Source organism: Phaseolus vulgaris, chromosome 3, assembly GCF_051622355.1.
Source record: "Phaseolus vulgaris cultivar YP4 chromosome 3, ASM5162235v1, whole genome shotgun sequence".
In the NCBI taxonomy this organism is placed as follows: Eukaryota; Viridiplantae; Streptophyta; class Magnoliopsida; order Fabales; family Fabaceae; genus Phaseolus; species Phaseolus vulgaris.
In genome coordinates, this window is record NC_143500.1 from 46,526,720 (window position 1) to 46,550,461 (window position 23,742).

Genomic DNA, 23,742 nt, shown 5'->3' on the forward strand with positions numbered 1-23,742 from the left:
GAATATATTGAAGATATTCCACTCCGATAATTAATAAGTAAATTTGTATACAAAAATTAAGATATCATCTTTGATCCAATCTAATGAATTTTTGTAATTTTTGTTCGTTGTATGTTTTTTTAACTTTTCTATCTTTATTTAATTTAGGATTCAAATTCAACTTAAATTTGAACACAATCACACCATGAAAAAGAAACCGAATTAAAATTGAAGAAATTGCGCACAGAGCTTGAATTTGTGAAAATACTCACCAATAGATTTCAACATTGCAAAAGTAATAATTTGGAATTGTGTTTGTTACCAAAGCAATGCGACGTGAAACAAAGAATAGAACACAAATTTATGAAGTTTTCTTTTTCAAAAACTTCTAACTTGTAGGAAATTTATAAGAAAAATAATAAAGAATAAATTTATAATATATATTTTTTTTTACATTTTGAATGTGAAAAATAATTAAAATAATAATATTGTGAGATGTAAGATAAGTGTAGAAAAAAATAAATTATCAATTTATAATAGTACAAATGTAAAGTGAGTTTTTTTCTTACTCCTTTGTATGAGTTTTTCTACATTTTAGTGTCTTCAAGATGTGAGTTAAAAATAAGATAGAAATACTCATTTATTTATAATGTTTGTGTTGGACCCTTCACATGTGGGTAAGTAAATTGGGTCAAAATATTTTCTAATCATAATTTATGTAAAATATTATAATAAAAATTATAAAAAAATAAATCTATTAAATATTTTATTCATATTCTAACGAGTTGTTTTGGATTGTTTTCATGATTTGATTATCTTTATAAAATCTACTAAGCAATAGATAAATTATTAAGAGAAAGCTATAGAAGATCATTGTCCGCGATATTTTTTACTTTGATTTGTTATAGTTGAGGAATTTATTTTGTCAAAAAATTATTTAATAAATGATATTATTATATTATACGTCAATAAAAATAAGACTTTATTTTCTTTAACAACTTATAATTTATCAGATTTTATTTTAGAAGATAAGATTTTATCTTATATTTAGAAAGAGATATAAATTTTATCTTAAAAAACCGACAAGTTGTTCTGCACTTGAAAATAGTGGACGAAGACGAATTATACTCTATTATATTCTGTTATCTTTCATGCTTTATTTATTTATTTGTTTTACTGTATTAAAAAAATCTTTTTTTCTTTTAATAAAACAATTCAATTTAGTCTCGTTTTTACATAATTTCACAAAATATAATCAATTCCGTCTTGTGAAAAATACAAACACATGTTGTAGCCAAATACTATACTTCATCGAAAGATGGAAAATAAATATCTCACTGAATATATACATTTAAGAAAAACAATTGAAAATTTATTATAGCTTCAATTAGAGATCAGCATCCTAAATCCTAATATGAAAGAAAAAACGTCTGTAGTCTAATAGTTTAATAATATAATTAATGCTTTAAAATATATTATAAATTTGATATAAAAGTTATGAGTATATATTTATTGAATGGGCAATGCCTCAAAATGCTATAAATTTTATTTGGTATTATTTTATCCAGTTTGGTAATTCAAAATAAATTTTTAATTTATATACATTCATCCGAAATAGAAAATCAATTTCTATAAAATATCTATTTAAGTTTCAACTTGTATAAACATTTATTCATATATATATATATATATATATATATAAAAGTACAATCATAATAAATTTTCAAATCAACCGTTCTTGAAAATAAATATGTTAATTTAATAAACAACTCCATCTAGATTAATCATAATGATAAGATTATAAATGTCATAACTCATCACTATTCCATATAAAACAAAATAAGACACACATAATTTTAATCGATAAAATAATAAAATAGTTCAATCTTTCATTTAAATTTAAAATTTGATTTTTTTATAATTTTTTTATTATAAGATAAATTTAAACTGTTTATTTCTAATTTTGTGTTATTTTAAAAAATTTAAAGAGATATATTTAGTGAAAAGGATTAACCTTATTTATATTTTTTTTAATTAAAATATTTTATTCATTTACTTTGTTTTTATTTAATTTTTATGGAAACTATTAACAAATAAAATCACTTATAATTAGGGAATAGTAACATGTTACTATTAGAACTTTTAATATGGACAAATTATTAGGTACACATCTAAAAAAGAGTCATTTTAAAAAAAAAATTCAAAGTATTATTAATATTTTTTTAGTTGTGAATATTTTTTTAAAAGTTTTTTTTTAGATGTGACTATTTTTTAAAAGTTTTATTTATTTATTTTGGTTAATGTATTTATTTTATTTAGTTTTTATTTGATGTATTTATTTTATTTAGTTTTTATTTATTTAATTTCTATGTATTTATTATTTTATTTTATTTAGTCTTTGTTTGGTGTATTTTTTTTTCATTTTATTTATTTACTTTTTGTTTGTGTATTTATTTTAAGTTTTTGTTTAGTGTATTTATTATTTTATTTTATTTAGTGTTTTTTTTTAGTATATTTATTTCATTTAGCTTTTTTTGTTTTATTATATTTTATTGTAGTTTTTAGTTTTTATTTGTAGTTTACGTAGTTATTTTTAAAATGTTAGTTAGTTACAGTTATAAGTTTCTGTTTTATTTTTCTTTTAGTTTTATAATTTTAGTATTTATGTATTTTTTATTTTAAGTAAGTTTTTATTTTTATTTTTTATTTTTTTAGTTTTTATTTTCTGAATATTTTTCTTATTTTTTAAAAATTTTATACTTTTATTATTTTCTGTTACTTTATTTTAAGTAAGTTTTTGTTTATTTTATATATTTCTTATACGTTTATTGTTTTGTTTTTCTTTTATTTTCTTTTCTTTATTTTAAATTTTATGTTTTTCGTTATTCTTTTATTTTTTTTAAAAAAATAGTTTTTTTCTTTATTTTATTTTTTTTCTTTTATTTTTTTCTATTTATTTTAAATTTTTTGTTTTTCTTTTATTTTTTAAAAAATATTTTTTCATGATTCGATTTTTGTGTTAATCCTGATTTTAGTTAAAAGAACAAATTTTTAGAAATCAATGGTAATTAGATTTAGAAATTGAGAACACAAACCCGAAAAAATAAAAATAATAAAAGAAAAAGAAAGCAAATAAAAGTTAGAAAATAAACTTTAACCAAGTCCACTTCTCACATTGAGATAATTCAAGAAGAAAATAACATGATTGACAACCACCACCTAGAATAACACTTGTTAAATTCTATGGAAGAGTAGAGTTTGATGATCCAGTATCACACAAAAATTGGGTAGTTAATAATCAAAAGGTGAAACCTTATCTAGGTGATGAAAAGAATCATCATAATGATTTTGTTGAAGGAGCTATAAAAAAATATGCGTCAAGCTATCTGCCACGCCTACTAGGATACAACCACTATTTTAACTATTATGTTTTATTTTTGTGTGTTTTGTTTATTTTTTGTTAAAGTTGTGTATTATGTGGTGAAACCAGGTTTGATGATATAGATCAACGAAAAAGTATTATTTAATTAAAACATGCTTTCTTGTTATTTTTTTCATTTTATTTAATTTGTTTATTTGTTTATATTTTTTGTTTTATTTTATTTATTGAGTTATTTTTTCTAGTTTTATTTTGTTTTTAAATATTATGGTGAGAACTAGAATATTATTTTTTTAATGTTGAAAAATATTTTAAAAGAGTTTCTAAAGAGTTTTAATAATATATGAGCTAAGAGTGTGTCATTCGATGTTAATAAAATATTTGGATTTTTAGTACCATTGCATTAATTGATTTTATATTTTTTTTAATTTAAATTTTTTCAATCCAATATAATAAATTTTTAAATAATTTAATTCATCATAATAATATATTAATGTTATAATATAATAATAATAGTAATAATAAAATATATTTTTCTTCTATCTTTCATTAAACTTTTGTAAGTATTATAATAATAATAAAATTATTCTTAATTATATTATAAAATCAAATTTCTAATTATACTAAATATTTTCTAAAATTTATTTATACTTTTTTTTTTCTATTTTGTTGTTTCTTTCAAATCAAATTAAAATTAATCTCAAAATTTTAATTAATTATCTTAAATTACTTTATAATAATTGTTTACTTGTTTATTTTAAAAACCTTCCTTCCTGTTTAAGAAAATTGTGAAGAATGGAAAAATAGTTCGAAATTCAAGTACCAGGTAATTTTCAACTTGTTTCTTTCAAGTACCAGGTAATTCTGATCTGGTTTCTAACGTTGGAAACCAGTTGAAAATTCAACTCTCCTGGAGCTAAATTCTGATTGGAAAATAAAGTGCGCAGGAGTGTATTTAGAGATTTTTTTATTTTTTTTGGAGTTTATTTTTATTATTTTGGTAAAAGTAACTTATTCTGTTATAGTGTGACATTGGATTTGTTCCATACATGTTTTTCTTTCTACACGTACATAAAAAAGTCAGATGTGTTTGTTTTTAATCCTTCCGAACAATAAAATTAAGAAACTGAATAATCCAAAATATCACAAGGACGAAAATGTTGTTAAAATCTAACAAATCATTTTAATAACAATAATATTAATAGGATTTTTTTTTTTTAAATTGGACTAGTGGATCTGCCAATAAGAAATCCCCCCTCCTCCTTCATTCCTGAATCTATTTGGTAATTGGTAAAACAAGAGAAAAGTAAAAATTACAAAAAAAAAGAACGAAGTCAATTTCATACATCTGTTAATATTAACGAAGATACAATGACAACGTACGCCAGAAAAAAGAAAACTGCAATCTGCATGAAAAACTTGGGATTTTCCCTCATGTTTGGCGATGTCACCGCCCTGAAAAGCAGAAAATGAATTATATTTACAACACAAGGGTTAAATATAAAAGCATGAGAGCATGTCCAAGCAGAGGTCCATGACAGTTTTTGAACTGATATTGTGACTTTGTTTGGTCACTCGACCACAACGTTACCTAGCAATTCGTTGAGAGAGTCGATGAAAAGGTAAACTTTGTATGAACACAATGCCTGGTCCTGTTAGAAGACCTGTGACTGCATTGTCACCCTGCAATTTCGATATCATGATCATATATACCACATTCTAGAGAAAATTATGGGTGTTAGAAGAATAATGTTATAAGAAAGCGATGCATGAACATCCAAGGTAGCATTATGGTCACCGTAAGGAAAATGCTAATACATTGTATAAAAGATGGCTGTAGCCTATATCATCTTTGTCATTATAGCATAATTGCCAACTATCGAGGATATTATTGATCCATGTGGATTAGAATTTAAAGGATGTGATGGGTTAGAATTTATTGATACATGTTAGAATTTAAAAGATACTTACCCCAAACATTGTCCTTCGTGCAGGACCATTATATTTTATTTGGATATTGACTGTACTTGTCACAGCAACAATGGAAGAAACATCAACAGCTAGAACTTCACCGATCTCAAGATTTTTCTGTACAACTAACAAGAGGACCGAATCCAATAGAGCGTCCCAATGAGAAATAACAAAAGAGTATGGTGGAAAAGAAAAGAGACAAAACTTCAAGGCAAGATCTTAATAAAATTGACATTAAAAACTACAATGATGGGAGGAGATGAGAGTTGCAAATGGAATAAGAAAAAGACTTCATGTATCAGTTTAGAAGAAAGAATACCAGATCCACCCGCTAATATGAAAGCAAGCCCTTGTCCAGATAGCTTTTGCCTCAAGAATCCCTACAAAAAAGAGCATGGTCTTAGAGGAATGATTGGAGGCATGCATGACAAGGAGACCTGCCTAACTGGTTTGACAAAACATTCTTCACCTATTTTACAATGTTTTCTCAAACAAACTAAAAGAACTCAAAACTTCTTCGAAATCTCTTTTCCAGTAGAACACCTCTAATATTGAATGAAATATGGTTATAATAAGTTTCAGGGGTTATGCTAAGGAAATAAAACTGGAGAGTCATTGTTGGGAAATAAAACATGTTTAATCTAAATACTAAAGTAATTTATTTCCTTATTTTTTCCAATATCAACTTTAATTTTTATCTCCATAACATCAATTTTTACTGAAAAGAAGTGGCAAACAAATTTTAGGCTGAAAGTTAAGATAAAAGTGGGAATTTTTATCGAGAAAGGAAACATTTACTACATTTGAAACACAAGATTCATTTATTTCCCAAGGGCTTATGCCTAATAAAACTGTAAATTTTAGGGACTTTGAGGAAAATTATTAAAAAAAAATCTCAAACAATAAATGGTGGTAGATTATATGGTGCCACAGAATAACTGAAAGCAAAAGGTTAAAATCATAAATTGACTTATTTATTGGTTTTCTTCTCCATACCATGGATATAATAAACAAATGAAATGAATGCAAATGCAACCTAAAAATATCGATTATGATTATGAACAAGAAGATCCGTCAATAGACAAGTAATGCATACTACGAACATCTCTTATGTTGCGTTCTCCATTATATATTTTGGTACAAAAGGAATTCAATGTAGCATTGCAGCCTACATAGACTGTACATCTCGCAGTGCAAAAACAATGTCCAATTTTGTAATATATCAAAATAAAATAATACTAAAAAAGGAAAACTACGTTTGCTGCAATGCATTTGATACCAAGTTAGTAACAAAGACTAATAATAATGGGAAACATCCCAAATATCTCACCTCAGCACTAGCAACAATATTTCGTCCCCTCTGATCAACTATGTTGCTAACCTTCACATCATTGACAGAGCAAAGAAAAGCATCTGGCTACAGAGTGCAGAAAAATTCAAAAGAAGGTTATTTTGTATTCTGTTTCTCAAATTTAAAAGAAAATTCAACAAACAGTAAACCTATAGATCAAATTTTAGAATCTAAAATCAAATTTAACTTCAAACAAGTAGGCTATACCTGACACAAAATCTCTCCATTGAACATTGCCAAATCAATCTGTATTTGTAAAAGTAACAGACACACATAAGCATGTATAAAAGAGAAATCCAGTCATATTTATACCAATATGTATTTCAAATGATGAATATTGAGACTCAAAACAAACGCAATAGTTTGGAAAGGCACACAAATACAAACCGGAAGAATTCTTGCAAAATATGGTGCAGCAATTCCAACAAATCCATCGCTTGGTCCCGCATTGTGAAGAACAATGCTAGTTATTGTTTTTCCAAATAACCACTGCCATACACCTACTTCATTTTCTGGAAGGTAGGCATTTTCCATTTCAATGGTTCCAGACATAAAGCACATGGAACCTACAATTAAATAGCATACAGGTTACATTAAAATATTGACAGGTGTGATCCACAAATTCTAACTTGTTGAAGTTAGTTATGTACACATACAGACACAGATGTGGGCGAATTTATTGCCAAATTGGTAGCAATATACATTAAAAAATATCATAACAAGGATTACTAGGAAAACAACAAAGGAAATTATGTGCACAGCTCCACTCCCACAAAAATTTACTTATAGGTAACTCCCTACTTGATGATACTTCCCTCTAGAAGAATTAGGGAGAGATAAAACAGTGACAAACATGCTTAACCAACAGGTCATAAAGAAATTTACGAACAAGGGATTTAATTATTCATTTTTCAAAACGCCTTTCAGTATTACATTTACCAGGTACTTACTCAAACTATTTGTGAAAAATAATAACACACATGATTTACTATTAGCTAAAATTTGTTACAAATCATAAATTATGTGGGTAACTTCTTATTTAATGAACCTCACTCCTAATATTATAGTTTTCAAAAAAAAAAAAAAATAATAAAGAATGTGTAAAAGGGTGTATTGCTAGTACTAGTCAATATTTTAAGAAATCTAAAACAAAAAAATATGATTAAATATTTGCAAACCAAATACATCAGTTATTTCATCCAAAATTCATGTTTAAGAGTCATGACCACTTGGGAGTGGGGGGGTTAAATTATGCGGCCTTATCTCCACAATCAGATAGGTTGTTTCCGGGATTTAAACCCATGACCTCCAAGTCATAAGGCAGCAACCTTAGTGTTGCACCAAGGTTCACCTTCCATTGCAATGTTCATTATTATCTATAAATCATGTTTATATCAGTTTCATATTCAAGAGCATGCACTTAATATTAACAATTCAAAATGAAAGCAAAAAATTTTCATTTGATACTTTGAGAAGAAAGATCATCAAGGAAAAATTCAAAACCAATGAATAAAAAAGTTCCCAACAATTTACCAGGCTTTGCTATGATTCTTTCCTGTGGCTTCAACATTATCTACATTTGCAAGAACCAAATGGAGAATGATAATACAGTAAAGAGACAATATATAAGAAAGTTTCCAAAGCATTGATATTTTAAACTTTAGATCGTCACATATACCTGAACCACTTGAGCTTCACCTCCTAAAATTTGAAAAGGTATGATTGCATCTTGTGGGCTCTAAACAGCAAAACATGAAAAAAAAAAAAAAACCCTTGATAAATAATGCTTACAAGCAAAATATATGAATAAATATACTGAGAAACCTTCCTTTTTCTTAGATTTGTGTGTTAGAACATCTACTAAGCTTTTCCATTTTCTAGCACCAGTTATGCAGGCTTTTTGTGTGGTTAACTTGTTATATTCATAGCTAAAAACAGTATGCATTCTTAATAAAAGCATTTTACATTCCTTAAAACTACACCAAACATCAAAGCAAAGGTTTTTTATCATTTTGTATATTCAAGAGGAGTTTTGTTAGTTCCACAGCGCATGGACCAAAGGAGCAAATTATTATGATCTTGGACTCAACTAGATTTTGTCAATCATACAATGCAGCCATCGTATTAAATTAACTAAGTAGCAACCTCAATTGCAACCTCAATTGCAAAAATGTCATTTAAATACACAAATTGATCTTCTAGAGTACTCCAAATTCATAAATTACAACTCTAGTTGAGAAGTCATCAATGCATCTAACATATTAATTTAAAATTCAAACTTAGCTAAGCGGTTCTAGAATCAAGACTAACAGAATAAGTTGATTGAAAACAAGGGAAGTTAAAAAACAATCTGTTATCAAGGACAAAAATTGATGCAAGTACCTGATAAACATAAGGCTGAAAAGGTGTTGAGAAAAACGGTGCAGCCATAGCTGGGGCACAGGGGTTACTCTGAACTTACTGGAGACAAAGACAGCCAACTGGAAACATAACCAGGAAGAAATCAAACGAAGTTTTATTCAATATCTTATTTGAATAATTCTCATGTCTGGATACAAGATTCAACTCAACACTTGAAAAATCAATATTACTAACTAGGCATTCATCTTATTGTTATTTTATAAATTTATAAATGTGTAGACAGGTTTAATCATAATGACCAATGTTGTCAAACTTAAGAACTTAAGAGTTCGCATAAATTTAAATTGGAAACTTAACTTGCAAACTCATAAGAGTATACCAGAGTCCACCTAACAAAAATAATATTTAAAGAACCACAAGATACATATATGCAAGAACATAAACCTCTTACACAATAATAATTCAACATGAGAAAAATTATAGTATAACAGAGAACAGAATAAAATACTTCTAAGTAACAGCAAACAAAATAATGAGAAAGACCAAAATATATTACAACAGAGAAAAGAACCAACAAAATATAATTAAAAAATATACTACAACGGAGAACACAGCCAAAACATGGAACAACCACTTTTTTTAAACGAGACAGAATGGGTCCTAAAAGAAAAAAGAGATGGGTTTGAAGGTAAAATGGCGAATTGTAAGAGAGATGATGTAGAAAATTGTGAAATTGGGCTTGGACTTGGAATTCCGAATAGGTGATCTCGATGAACTTTATATAAGAATAGGTGGAATCGTGAGAGAAACGAACTTCAACCCATCGTGTTGTACCTTGTCTTCAATTTGCAAATGACAGATTCCATTTAGCGCCAATTCTTGATTGATGACATGGATGGCTTTGAAGGAAAATCGCAAACTTAAGTTTCTACAGAGCGACAATGTGTCATGTTGGACCAAAACTGTAATGCCCTTTTCAAGTGACGAAATAGCTCCTGAAACTCACAGGTCCAACTGAGCCTGCACAGAAACAATCCTGGGAGCATTCTGGCTCGATGGAGGCTGATTGGAATTAACACTCGATTTTGACAACCTTGATAATGACAGTCGTTATCTTTCTACTAAAAATATTCAATAAATAGCCAAAACTTATCATTCCCTCTGCATTAGGAGGTTTTGCACCCCAAACAAACATCTTACATTTGGTTCTTATTCTTCAAGACTAAACAAAAAAAGGCTCTCTTTTTCCTCCAAACAACTCCAAAGGAGAAATAATCACATGTTATTGTTGAATTATTGACATATAAAAATGTAAATTATCACTTCAATGGCAAAGCATTGCACTAATGACCTAAAGTTAAGAAGGACACGAGGGAACATGAACGTAACCAAATAATCATTGAAATTCAAAATCTTAGCAAGATTTTAAATTGCAGACTACATCAAGTGACGCAGCCCCACTCCACTGGCCACTTAAACCACGTCAAGCTACGATTGCAAACAGCACCCAGTCACATCCAGTGAAAACCCTAAATCCCAAAAGCACCTCCCTACAGGTGTATTTCTATTAGATGATCTAGCCCACTGATCCACCCACTTGAGCATTTTCATCTAACTTCCCTGATAATAGTTGCTCAGAACCATGAGAATTACGAAGTACCCATTAACATACAGAACTTACACATACTTTTCCATTGGGGTGAAAAACAAAACTAATACATAACAAAAACTATACACCGAAAACAAAGGATGCACCTGATTCAACAAGACCGATGAAAGAAAAATCCAATGTTGTGCCACTGCAGTAGCTGCAGCACCTTTATACGGAAGACCTACTCTCAATTAAATCCTTGAGACAAATATCGTAAAAGTATAAAACAAAACCCCCATTGAAATTAATAGTTAATGGAGGGACTAAAAAATGAAGAACAACATATGCAATTGAATATTGCAGAGATAAATATCCAATTGCAAATTATCTTTCGAACCAACTCACTGAATAATAGTTTGAGCCCACCCGAACACGGTCTCAGATCTGGTTGATTAATTGACTTCCACGCGCAAGCGGGTTTGATTCAGAGAAACATGATGCATTGTGTTATGGGGGTTCTGGTGTGTTATGCATTTATTTTCTCTTTTTTTCAATCCAGAAGAAAAAGACTTTTTTCTCCTCTGCCGGTGACTGTATTATAGCAATTTATGGGGTACACGTGTCTTTTATTCTGATGTGGCTTGTTTCTATTGCCTAGAGTGGTCAATCTTGTAGTGAGGTCAATTGCTATTGGTTAGCGTGATCAATATCGCAGAAAATGCACTGTTTTTTTACCCGGTAATTATATAAATAGGGATAGTTTCATAATTATTATTTATGGGAATTATAACAATCCCACAAGTATCTTTTGAGATTTAATTAAATTTCACAAGTCCTAATTGGGATTTTAAAGTGATCTTTATAAAATTTATCACAAATTTTTTTAAAATTATAAAAGTAGATAAATTGTGTTTGAAAATTACTAATTTAAAATAAGAAATTATAAAACATGAATTCTATAGTAAAAATATAAGTTATGTTTTCAATATATAAATTTGATTTTTTATTTTTTAATAAAATTTTATATTTAATATACAATTTTAATTTTTATATTTTATTTTATTTAATAAAATCATGTTCTTAAATCTTAAACAATGTTAGAGAAAATATAAGAAAACAAATATAATCATGGAGAGTGGTGACATTCCTTTTATTAATGTTTTCAATGATTATCGATCACTATAAAGTTATATAAATTTATTTTTATTTTACATTGTTAATGTAAATTGGGGGGTTTTTCATTCTTCTTCAGTCATCCAACTTGAGGGGAAGTCATGCCTGTGACTTTTAAACAAAATAAAATAAAACAAATTTTAAAATTTAAATTAAACATCTGATTTTGTTAAAATTAAAAAGAAAAAAAAGCTAAAATCGCTTAATTAAAACATGAATTCTATTTTAATGTAAAGTCATGTTTTAAAAATACTATTTCTTATTTCTGAAGTTTTTTTAAACACGACTTATCCTGTAATTTTAAATTTTTTATTCATTTTAATAAATTTTAAAAAAATACTAATTTCATGAAAAAAACTCATAATTTATTTTCACAGATTTTAAAACAAAGTTATGATTACAAATAAAATTTTGGTTGTTAAAGTAGCAATTTAGTTTGATCAAATTTAATGTGTAAATTTGATGATTATGTGATTTATACAAAAATATGCATGTATAAACCGCATAAAAAGTTATACGAATTTTTATTAACTTTCACCAACTAAATAATTTTATTTATGTGATTCTATTATATCAGTGGAGTCAAGATTGTGACATTATATTGGGACCTAACAGATCAATACACTCTAATAATAATCCTAACACAATATTTTCTTTTTTTAAAATACTATGTTTTGATCACACTTTCACATTATTCCGCACCTCATGTAGCACATCAATATACCATTCGATCACATCGTAATTTAAATTTACAAAACAATCCAAATATATATAAAAAAAATCATTTAAAGACATAACTAAGTTACTTTAATCATATTTCTAAACAAAATTTAGATTTTTCACTAAAAAAAATAAGCAATAATAAACTAGACTTTCAAAATCCAAAATAAAAATTTTAACTTTTTCTTTTTACAGAAAATCTAGCTTGAGCGAGAATTTGCTCGCTTGAACAAGAAGAGGTCTCGTTTAAGCGAAAATTCTTTTGCTTGAGCGATAATTAACCTGATAGCACCCAAAATTTCATTATAGGTCTCGCTTGAGTGATTTACTCGCTTGAACGAGAAGGGATTTGAGAGCATCTCATTTTTTATTTATTTTATTCTCGCTTGAGCGAGATATGCGGAAATTTTGCATAAAAATGTTATACCTTTTAAATCCTAAACCAACATAAATTTATAAATCTACTCAAAACACTTTAAGTGAGTCATTGAGCTAATTATATCAATCTATACATATATATGATTTCTAAATCAAAATCATTTAAAATCAACAACCAATTTTCATAAAACACTTCAATTTCAATCAATTTCCAATCTACTCATAACAATAAATTTTGCAAACAAAAATTTGGAACAGGTGACCATGTCACCCTCACATCCAGATTTTCTAGCTTAGGGTTTTATTAAAAATTTAAACTAGCTTCCTTTACTTGAACAGATGCTCACTAAGAGCTCTAAACCTACCACAAGTTTCAAGAGTGGCTTAACCTGCACCACAAAACCCTGATAAAAAATCTAACTATAACACTAGAACTTTAAGCTAACAAAGACTAATCCTAAAGCTAAAAGAGTCACATGCGTAAACTTAAATCGAGACGAACCTACAAGTTCAAAATTTGACTCAGAGAAAAGTAAAAATGAACTTACTCTATTAGATATTATCATTGGGCAGTCTTGTAGATCTCGCTGTCAGGAGTCTAATGGTGGACTTCGATCGTCAAACTAATGAGCGAAAATGTTAGAATCTTAGAGAGAAATAAGAAGAAAGAAAAAATGAACTTATAGAAAGATAGTGATTATTTTGCAATGAAATTCGAATAACTAAATTTTCTATTTATACATTGTTTTAATTTTAATAATAAAATATTAAAATGTCATTTAAAATATATTAGTTATAGGGCAATTTTCTATATCCTTACCGTCTTTGGTTCATGTTATTAATTTTTTAAAATATTAGTAATAAATATTTGTATAACATGTCTTCCAACAAGATAATACGGAATCGAAACGCATAAGGTGGATTGCTAAATTTATCCATATTGATTTTTGAATTTTACTTTACACATAACAGGAATATCTAAATAATGGCAAATTCTTCCCTAAATTGTTTTTGTTGGAGAAAACACTTGATTCCCAATTTTGCATGCTATTAGAGTTATGGAAATCAAGAAAAAATTGATTGGTGGGTGCAACTGCTATGTGAGATTTTAGAAAAAAATGCTATTGTCATATGCTCTTATAATTAATTTTATAATTATAACTTTAAATAATAAGAGTTTTTATTCACAATTATACTAATTTAAATTTATAAAAAAAAAAACTTTGAATATAATGGAAGGTCGAATTTGACTTGCGCTACAATAAGAAAAACAAAATATTTAAATAAATAAATAAAGAGAGAAACGCTGAAGACGAGTTTTACTAGAAAAATAAAAAGAAATAGTAGAAGGGCATTTTTATGGTACAACGTGGGTCTCACCTCACCTCGCCTTATTTAGTAAGAGAATTTAACTTTGATCACAAAAAAGAGTTCTTATATAATGTGTTCTTCTTTCTAAAATCAAATATAAAAGTCAGGGAAAGTAAAAGTTGACTGCGAATGGAACAAGAAGCCTTTGTTCTTGCCTTGATTCGGCAATCAGCATCGTGGAAAATCGTAACAGTAAAGCGCCGCCGTTCTCAGTTTGTTAGACGTTCCCGTCAATCTACTCCGAGATCGGCGCCGGAGTTTACCAGATTCCGATGCATCGTCTGAATTAGGTAAACATTATGTTCTACTAAGTGCATCCATTTAAACCGCGCGTTCTTACAGTAATTAGCTTAATATTACTTCACTCCATGCATTATTCTCGATATTGACCTGATTCCACTTCGATTTGCATGCTTAAAAAGGAAAGATTATCGGTTAATAAGTATTACTTGATTCTTCGCGCGTAATTAGTATAATCTTTATTGTTATTAATTATTAATTTATCTTGTTTATTTCTTCAAGTGAAATAGGGATTAGAATTTGGTATTGGTGGCGCGTGAAAGCATTGAGAAATGAGATGAAGAAGATCTTCCAACAATCTGCTTTCATCCTGATTAGAGAGTTGTTATGGCGTTGCTTTGGAAACAAAGTTATTTGGCGAAGATTCTTTGTTCTGGTGGCTGTTTTGACTGTATCTGCTTTTGCGTTTCAGACGCTTGTGCATACTTGTTTAGTTCTTCCGGACAGACCCTTCGGTTCTCATCATCGAACTGATTATTCATTGTTACAATCCTCTAGTAGTTCCCTACAGTCCGAGGAATCTCTCAAAGAGGGGACACTTCAAAAGGTTCACCTCACTCTTACAAACTCCGTTATTTCACCTGATGCGTCTAACAAGTTGCTCCAATCATTCTCAGTTGAGCAAGAGAATGCAGAACTAGAGTCTCGAGTTCAAAGGAAGAGTTCTGGAACTGCGAGTAAAAAGGACACAAATATTGCTGATACGACGAAAGGTGTAGTGTCTTTATCACCTCAAAGGCATGTTCCTAAGCAGGTAGAAGTTGATGACCCTGAAAACTTCTTTTTAGTTTTAAAGTATGATGCGGAGAGACAACACCAATAATTTGCTGAATGTATATGTATGTGTGTGTATCTATCTATCTCAGAAACACATATGGCTGTTGCCACCTAACGAGGCCCTTGTGCTAGCAAAGAGAGAGATCGATCATGCCCCTGCAGTTAATGAAGATCCTGATCTTTATGCTCCTATTTTTAGGAACATTTCTGTTTTCAAAAGGTACTTAGATTTTTTTACTCTGCACACTCATTCAACTTGAATTGTGTCATAAATTGCTGGTGTTGTCTATTGTTGTCAATAAAAAGCTCCTTCAAATTGGATTCTTTATGTCTCCAAAGAACAATGTAAATTTGAGGAATAAAGTTTAACTACCAAGCTTAAGTTCACTGTAAGGCTTAACTAGGCAGAAGCATAAAAACAAGCATCAATGCCTAACCATATATGGTAGACGCTACCAACCATCAGTAGCATAAGCAAAATATGAGGCCTAATCACTCAAGACAGAAATAAATATTTCAATCTACTACCATGGGAAAAAGCTTCCATCAAAGCCATCTTAAGCTGCACATTAATCCTTTTCATAAAGAACCAAAACTCTTTAAGAAGACTAAAGTCAAACATGGGAGCATAATTTTAACTTACCCAAGTGACAAAAAAGAGATATCAGATAAACCATGAACATAAATCAAATCATGTACCTTCGAATAAACTATATTGCTGACCATTTGGTCTTTGAATGGCAATGTTTTCTTCTTCTTCTTTTGCTTCAAAGACATCTTCAAGTGTACAAAACGTAAGAATGAGAACAAGAAAGAGATTAAAAAACTTAAATCTAAGCACAGCCTGATGTTTCTTGAATGTATTGAATTGAAACCATAGATAGAGAGAAAAGTATAGAAAGCATAAATTCATCACAGATTCTGAAGACTGTGGTAACGAGGCTTTGACTTTAGAGTTTGACTACTAGATCAACTACCTTGTCAAAGAGCCACTTAGCCTAAATTTTCTGACAATGATAATTAATAACTATAAATCATTTGAAATTGGAAGTTTGAGAAGTGATTTCAGGTTACATTAATGACTATGGTCAACTCTAATTGTCTAGTAAATATTTTGGTTGACCATGTCTAAAGTTTTAGTATCTTTTAGGGCAGGTTTAAACTGTTGGATTTGGTTACTTCGTATTTCCACTAAGTTTTCCATCTTCAAGTGAAGATTGAAGACTTGGCCAACTAGTTTAGCAATTTGATGGCTGTAACTTCTGTGTTTCGGTTATTTTCTGATGGCATCTTGCATATGCAAATGGATATTGCTTTATATACAAGAAAATAATCCCTTTACTTGGTAAAATAAGTATTTGACCCTATGGTCTTCACAACTCTTCTTTCCGAAAACTTATCATCAAAATGACATGAAGCTCAGTAATTGCTGATGAATGGATTATGTCTTTGGCATGTAAAAAACATCATCTACTGTATTACAAACCATCTTAAAACAATATTGTCTCAACTTCAGGAGCTATGAATTGATGGAAATGACTCTTAAAGTATATATATACCGTGATGGATCAAGGCCTATTTTTCACAAACCACCCCTTAAGGGAATTTATGCTTCTGAAGGATGGTTTATGAAGTTAATGGAGGAAAATAAGCAATTTGTCACCAGGAATCCTGAAAAGGCTCACTTATTTTACCTTCCATACAGTGCACGCCAGATGGGGTTGGCACTCTATGTGCCTGGGTCACATAATTTAAAACCATTATCAAACTTTCTTAGGGACTATGTGAACAAGATTGCTGCAAAGTATCCCTTTTGGAATCGCACACATGGGTCAGATCATTTCCTTGTTGCTTGCCATGACTGGGTATGGGGCTTGTATCTGTTTTCAGTTAAATTGATTGATTCTGAAATTTTAATTTGCTAACTGTTTAAGAGTATTAGTATTTATAATTCTTATATTTCAATGTCTGCATGCTTTACTTTGATGTGAGGAAAAGTGAAAATGAAATTTTTAACAAAATTAATTTTGAAGTATCTTCGATAAAGAAAAAAAAAGATGTACCTATATATTAGGTGGTGGTGATAATGATAAATATATCAATATATTACTACGGTATGAAAGATTTGGCTAGTATGGGTGCACAACATATGACACTTTTAAAAAGTTTTGTACGTGTGTTACATGGCTCACGAACACTTTTTCTCAATGTTTCCACCTATTTATTATAATTTAATCTACATCACCTCCTTAATGGTTTTTTAATAAAAAAGAAAAAATCGAAGCAAACATTCCTACAGAATGCCTTAACCCCCTATTTTTCACATTCTTCTTCCAATTGGTCAAATCCCTTCTGTAAATTCTAATTACCCTAAAACAACATATCTTTTTTTTATAGTATTCTGTTACTTGAAATATACAATAATGCACATCTCGAACATGATAGTCTGCATCTTTTGTCTTTGTTCCTGGAAGTTTTCCGAAGATATCTCTTTATATGCATATATTCCCACCAATGCTATTGGTGATTTCAAACAAATTATGGACTGATAGAGCAGCATGCGTAGCCGGCAGCTATTGTGTCATATTGACTGTGTTCAGTTGTTCATGGAGAGATTGCTATTTTATATATATATGATCAATTCCATTTATGAATTTACTGCGTTAAGGTCACTGGCTTTTTTAATGCCTTCTATTCAAAACTGATATTTGCAGGGTCCTTACACTGTGACTGGACACGAGGAACTAGCAAAAAACACCATAAAAGCTATGTAATGCTGATTTGTCAGAAAGAATTTTTGTTGCAGGAAGAGATGTTTCCCTACCAGAAACTACCATAAGGGTACCGAGAAAACCTCTGAGATATCTTGGTGGGAATAGAGCATCACTACGTCCTATCCTCGCTTTCTTTGCTGGAAGCATGCATGGTAGAGTGCGCCCTACTCTGCTTAAGTATTGGGGGGGTGGAAAAGATGAAGACATGAAAATATACAAGCGTTTACCTCTAAGAGTTTCCCAAAGGATGACTTATATTCAGCACATGAAATCAAGTAAATATTGTGTATGTCCAATGGGCTTTGAAGTTAATAGCCCTAGGATCGTTGAGGCCATATATTACGAGTGTGTTCCTGTTATCATTGCAGATAATTTTGTACTTCCTTTTAATGAAGTTCTGGACTGGAGTGCTTTTTCTGTGGTGGTGGCCGAGAAGGATATTCCCAGGCTGAAGGAAATTTTATTGTCCATCCCTGTAAGGAAATATCTTACAATGCAAAATAACGTGAAGATGCTACAGAAGCATTTCCTTTGGAATCCTAGACCAATAAGATATGATCTGTTTCATATGATTTTGCATTCAATATGGTTGAACAAGCTGAACCAGATTCAAACTTTGCAAATATAGAAATCATTTTGTTAAGTGTTGTGTAATTTGATTGCACGAATCTTGTTTGGACGAGGTCCAAGAAAGAGTAAGAAGTATTATTGATAGGGATGATGTAGCACTTCAACAGCCTTCTGTTTCTTAAGGACGGGGTTCCATAAAAGAATTGATTCATTTAACTTATTAATTGGGTTGAATGCTTGGTGCGTCGAACTAAAATAGATTGTTGATTATGAGCTAGTTAACATGTTTGATGGTGTGATTGGTTCACGGGAAGTGGAGGGTTGGTGAGGAGAGAGAGGATAGACTTTTACTTTTATGTTTAGTTAAAAAAAATTAGAGGACATGGAAAGGAAAATATAAATGGAAGTTAAAACTCCTTTTCTCTTATTTAAGCTTCTTTTCTAATACTGGTATGATTTAGATAGGAGATAAATTAGTTTATAATTTGGGATTCAATTTGTCTTGATAATTTATCTTTTTATGATTATTACTCAAGTATGAACCAAAAATAAAGTACTACTGCATATACGACTGTAAAATGAATGTGATGTGAATAGAGTCAACATTGACAAATTTATTGGGTTTAGGTTTAGGGAGTCGAGAATTTAAATGGATTTGTTAATTCAAAATGTCACAAATTTATTAAAATAGTGTAAATCTATTTTAAATTTATAAAAATAGATAAATTTTTAAAAAATTAGGAGTAAGTCGTAAATGAAAATATAACTTTAAAATAAAAAAGTCATACTTTAAAACATGATTTTGGGTTGAATTGTTTTTCTCCCTATAGTCGTGAATCATATTGATAGGGATGATATGTAGTTTGTAACTATGGGGGATTTACTAATTTAATTAGCTGATTCGTTTGAAAGATATTTATTTGTTTTTTCTAAAAAAAAATCATATCTCACTCACATATTATTATTGCATTGTGATCTTTATTTTAATCTATTTTAAAAAATTAAATTTAATGTGCAAAAAAGAGTATGTTTTATTTTAATCATCTAAAAAAGTTAATACTAAAAATAAAAGTGAATTTTGTTTTAAGTAAAGTTTTACATTTAAAATTCGTTAAAATTTTGTAGCAAAACTTTGATAAGATACTCTCATACATTTACATACATATAGAAGGAAAATATATGCAAAACAAAATTTTAATTATTTTTAATTGAGTCTTCTAACCATGCTCATACTTGAATGTCTTTTTTTTTTCATCTTATCGAATGAATTAAAACAAAAATGAAAATTTAATTTTTCAACAACCATGCTTGAGTCTTCTAACCATGCTCATACTTGAATGTCTTTTTTTTTTTTTTTTTCATCTTATCGAATGAATTAAAACAAAATTGAAAATTTAATTTTTCAACAACAACAATATTTTTTTTATAATTAAATTTAAATTTTTAAAAAATATTTTCCTTACATGGACGATCCACAGACCCACAAGCTACCTTTTCTGCGGGACGGGTCAATAAAATGGACTCGTACTCCTTATAGGATGGTCCAACCCGACCCACAAATGTGGGCTAAACACAAGGTGTGTCAACCCGCATTATCACCCCTAGATAGTGTGACTTCAACTCATTATATTTTTTAAATATTGTTTTGGATAAAATCATGCTTATTAGCATGTTTTAACTTTTTATTTGACGATGTTGTTGAATATACGAATTATTGTAATATCAAGTCCTCAATGGTATACAAATTTAGTGTTTAAGATTTTATAAATTTAGTGTTTAAGATTTTATGTTTTCAATGTGTAATTTTTTTAATTTAGAATATTTTGTTATTGTTGTAGTTGGTTGTAAATTTTTTATTTCATTAACTCGGATATATTTATAAAATAGTGTAATATATATCTTGTAATTTTGTATTTTAGTTAGTTAAATTAGTTAATTAGACAATTTTTTCGATTATGACATTTGTTATGATAATAATTGTTTTGATCCATTTCGTTAAGTATATAGTTAGTACTTAATATTTCAAACTGTTTATGCCATATTTGAAGGGATTATGAATGAAGTTTGGATCCCAATAAGTAAACTACTAATTTTTATTTGAGATCGAATAAAATTGAATTTCATAAATCTTATGTAAATTGTACATTAGGTTCACCTAAATGTTATCAATGGTAAGTGACAAGAGAAACAAATAAGAAAAATGGAATGTGAGAAGAAGGTAGTCCAAGAATTTGAAATTAAAAAAAAAAATACATATCAAAATCAGAAAATCCTAAATTTATATACTCAATAATAACTTCATTATATAAAACACTAAAGTAATTCGTACACCAATGTGGACTTCATATAAAATAAACTTAAAATTAAACATGCTAATAAATACGAATTAATAAAATAAAATAAACATTTAAAATGTGTCAGTAAAAGTGTGTTTACTAGCACAACTTTACAAAAAAAAAATACAATAATTTAAAGTCGTGCTTCACACTTCAAAGAAAATTATACTTATGAAAGACTTTTTTTTCATTTTTAAAGTCGTGACGACTTGGTGATACTCGTAATAACTCATAAATTAAAAATATAACTATTTTCGTAAATTTGACTTAACATGTTGTGAAGAACAAGTGTGGTAGTTATGAGGGTTTGAGGATTGTGGTCAAGTTCCCAAGTACTTGTTCAGCCAATCTAACCCACAGGATTCCTCAGAGAAGTTGAAAAATTCGTCAACGTCGAATGTAACATCTAAGTTACCACTTTCGTTAGTTGCAATCCCATTCTCTGACATTGCATGGTTGTCCTCAGCATTCTCATTCTGGCCAATAATTTCCTGTGTTGTTGAAGATTCTGGTCTCTCCTCTTTCTGATTCACTTTTTTGCACAAATGAGAGTTCCAATAATTTTTAATTTCATTGTCTGTTCGTCCTGGAAGCCTACCAGCTATCAAAGACCACCTAAATACACCAAAATGTCCACAATCTCATTTAGTTACTCATCTTCTCATGCAGAAAAATGAACAAAATATAAAAATGTTCATGAGGAGTATGATATGATGTAATACATAAATAAGATATTTATATATTCAGACTAGTTATATTATATAAAACATGATCACTGTTAGTTTTGAATTTCTTGAAAATTTTATATGTAAACACTTACAAACAGAAACATAACCACCTTTTCTTGCAAGTATAAATTGTATGATGATGATGATGATGAAAAACCTGTTTCCCAAGAGTCTGTGAAGCCTAAGAATCAAATCTTCTTCTTCATCTGATATGTTTCCCCTCTTGATATTAGGTCTCAGATAGTTTAACCATCTCAGCCTGCAACTCTTCCCACATCTATTCAAACCTACCAAACCATGCAAATTAAGCAGGTTACTATAGGTTTGCTTTCAACTTTTCAAGTTGTCCATTATTTTTTAAATAACTATCAAAGTTATTCCTCTACTTTTTAAAATACATTCATTTTGATATATTAAAACAGTTTATAATATGTTTTTAAAGTATCAAAATGATTGTATTTTGAATATAGACTTGAGAAGCTTGTGAATCTCAAACCTGATTTAAGTGCTACAGTCTTCCACCTCTTTGCACCATATATTTCAATGCAATGGGCAAGCTTTCGGTCTTCCTCTGGGGTCCATGCACCTCTGTTCATTGGTGATCTCTTGGGTGTTCCATCACTGATCCTTGGTGCCATGAGAATAGATAAGGATTTTGTGTTGTTGAGGGCATAAATGAATACAGGGTCTTTATACGGGGGTGCTGTAAAAACACTATTGAAACAAAGGTGAATAAGAAGACGCGTGTTAAGGTTGAAGTGTCGGTGAGTGAGTGAGTGAGTGAGCTTATGTATCTACCCTTCGCATAGGATCATAGATAGGTGAGAGAAAATGGGAAGCTCCAACCACCAGTTACAGTTATTCCTTTGAGAATGGAAAGTGGAATCTCACTCATGCTTAGCAAATGTTTTCGTTCGTTTAAGATTTCGTTTTTTACCAATTAATTGCACGCAAGTTGGCACGTGTTTTGATCATTTGGTGAGTTCTTGTAAGTCTCTCACTCAATAATTACTACCACTGTCTTACCTACTAACTAGTTCGTTGTCCACTTTCAACATTCTATGCACACAAAAACATGTTTTGAAACACAAAAACAAACAGTTATAATAATAATAGTAATAATAATCAATAGCGAGTTTAAAATTAATGAATAAACAACAAATGGTTAATAAATACTATATTTAACTTCAAAGTCTTCCTCCTACTTTTCTCCTCCCATTCTATATTCTTGTGTTTTTTCATAGAGCTTGTACACATGGTGGAGTTTAAAATATATGAACTTATAGTAGTTAGGGATTTCAATGAATATCAACAAAAGTGTGAAGTTTAAAAAAAACTCATTCTTTTCTCTTGGTCAAACTTTTCCTCTCTCTTTCTATTTCTTAAAATGTTTTCTCTCTTCTCCCGGTTCAAAGGAGCTATTTTGGAAATGAAGCTCCCAGCTTTTGGAGATAAAACATCACCTCTTCTCATTTTCGTTGTGCTAAAACTCAAGGTGTGGTTCTGTCTTTTCATCTTGTCCCTCTCTCTCACACCATTTTGAGCTTCCACTTTCATAGTGGTGGGCTTTTCTATATAATGAATGGTCCAAAATATAGTTGTGGTTCTTGGAATTTTGAACACTGCACCTTTGCTTGTGATTCTATTGTGTTTTTTTTAAAGTGATGTTATGAGTAAACAGAAATTGGAATGATACAGAAATGATTTATATGGAATTAGTTATGAATTTTTACATTTTTTAGGTTCGATAGTGTTGGACAAAAAATTACTAAGGGATATTTTGATTTGTCTACAATTAGCTGGACATGGAAAATTAAAGCTATTGTTTTAACAGAAAAATTATTATGTTTAGGATAAATAGCAACTGGAATTATATGAAAATTATTTTCATAGAATTAGTCATGAAGTTTTAAAGTTGAGTCTTGTGAATTTATCAAGACAAGTTATGTATAATATCTTGTTTCACTTATACTTGTCTAGTAA

General features: G+C 29.2%; 3 protein-coding genes across 7 annotated transcripts; 1 reads left to right on the forward strand and 2 right to left on the reverse strand.

Moving 5' to 3' along the window:
* Positions 1 to 4,516: 4,516 nt before the first annotated feature.
* Positions 4,517 to 11,203, reverse strand: LOC137808090 (uncharacterized). 5 transcript variants are annotated; one of them, XM_068609005.2, is made up of 12 exons: positions 11,038 to 11,203; positions 10,797 to 10,858; positions 9,063 to 9,160; positions 8,359 to 8,418; positions 8,214 to 8,253; positions 7,068 to 7,246; positions 6,888 to 6,926; positions 6,660 to 6,746; positions 5,649 to 5,709; positions 5,330 to 5,454; positions 4,950 to 5,041; positions 4,517 to 4,813 (listed from the first exon to the last, which is right to left on the reverse strand). In XM_068609005.2, exons 3-12 carry the CDS (start codon positions 9,108 to 9,110, stop codon positions 4,699 to 4,701), a joined length of 846 nt encoding a protein of 281 aa, XP_068465106.1. In that variant the 5' UTR covers positions 9,111 to 9,160; positions 10,797 to 10,858; positions 11,038 to 11,203; the 3' UTR covers positions 4,517 to 4,698. The 5 variants fall into 5 exon arrangements, with proteins under 5 accessions (XP_068465106.1, XP_068465104.1, XP_090155758.1 ...); XM_068609003.2 differs by having other exon boundaries at positions 10,797 to 10,873; positions 11,038 to 11,202; XM_090299632.1 differs by having other exon boundaries at positions 9,876 to 10,858; positions 11,038 to 11,175.
* A 3,163-nt stretch (positions 11,204 to 14,366) lies between these two features.
* Positions 14,367 to 18,929, forward strand: LOC137808091 (Exostosin family protein). The gene is given in 6 exon segments (XM_068609007.2): positions 14,367 to 14,564; positions 14,797 to 15,328; positions 15,441 to 15,571; positions 16,868 to 17,216; positions 18,066 to 18,115; positions 18,117 to 18,929. Coding segments are annotated over 5 exon segments (1,644 nt in total). The 5' UTR covers positions 14,367 to 14,564; positions 14,797 to 14,851; the 3' UTR covers positions 18,754 to 18,929.
* Positions 18,930 to 21,112: 2,183 nt separating this feature from the next.
* Positions 21,113 to 23,515, reverse strand: LOC137808098 (transcription factor MYB114). The gene is made up of 3 exons (XM_068609048.2): positions 22,256 to 23,515; positions 21,917 to 22,046; positions 21,113 to 21,646 (listed from the first exon to the last, which is right to left on the reverse strand). The coding sequence occupies exons 1-3, from the start codon at positions 22,395 to 22,397 to the stop codon at positions 21,352 to 21,354; spliced, it is 567 nt and encodes a 188-aa protein (XP_068465149.1). The 5' UTR covers positions 22,398 to 23,515; the 3' UTR covers positions 21,113 to 21,351.
* Positions 23,516 to 23,742: the final 227 nt, after the last annotated feature.

Bases quoted from the DNA above. Each gene is read 5' to 3' on its own strand.
- LOC137808090 (XM_068609002.2), bottom strand. From the start codon at position 9,110: ATGGCTGCACCGTTTTTCTCAACACCTTTTCAGCCTTATGTTTATCAG. The intron at 8,419-9,062 runs GTACTTGCATCA...TTTGCTGTTTAG, and splicing joins TTCAGCCTTATGTTTATCAG to AGCCCACAAGATGCAATCAT. The intron at 7,247-8,213 runs GTAAATTGTTGG...ATTTAATTGTAG, and splicing joins AAGAATCATAGCAAAGCCTG to GTTCCATGTGCTTTATGTCT.
- LOC137808098 (XM_068609048.2), bottom strand. From the start codon at position 22,397: ATGGCACCAAGGATCAGTGATGGAACACCCAAGAGATCACCAATGAAC. The intron at 22,047-22,255 runs GTTTGAGATTCA...ATGGTTTGGTAG, and splicing joins GACTGTAGCACTTAAATCAG to GTTTGAATAGATGTGGGAAG. The intron at 21,647-21,916 runs GTTTTTCATCAT...TGGTGTATTTAG, and splicing joins CACAGACTCTTGGGAAACAG to GTGGTCTTTGATAGCTGGTA.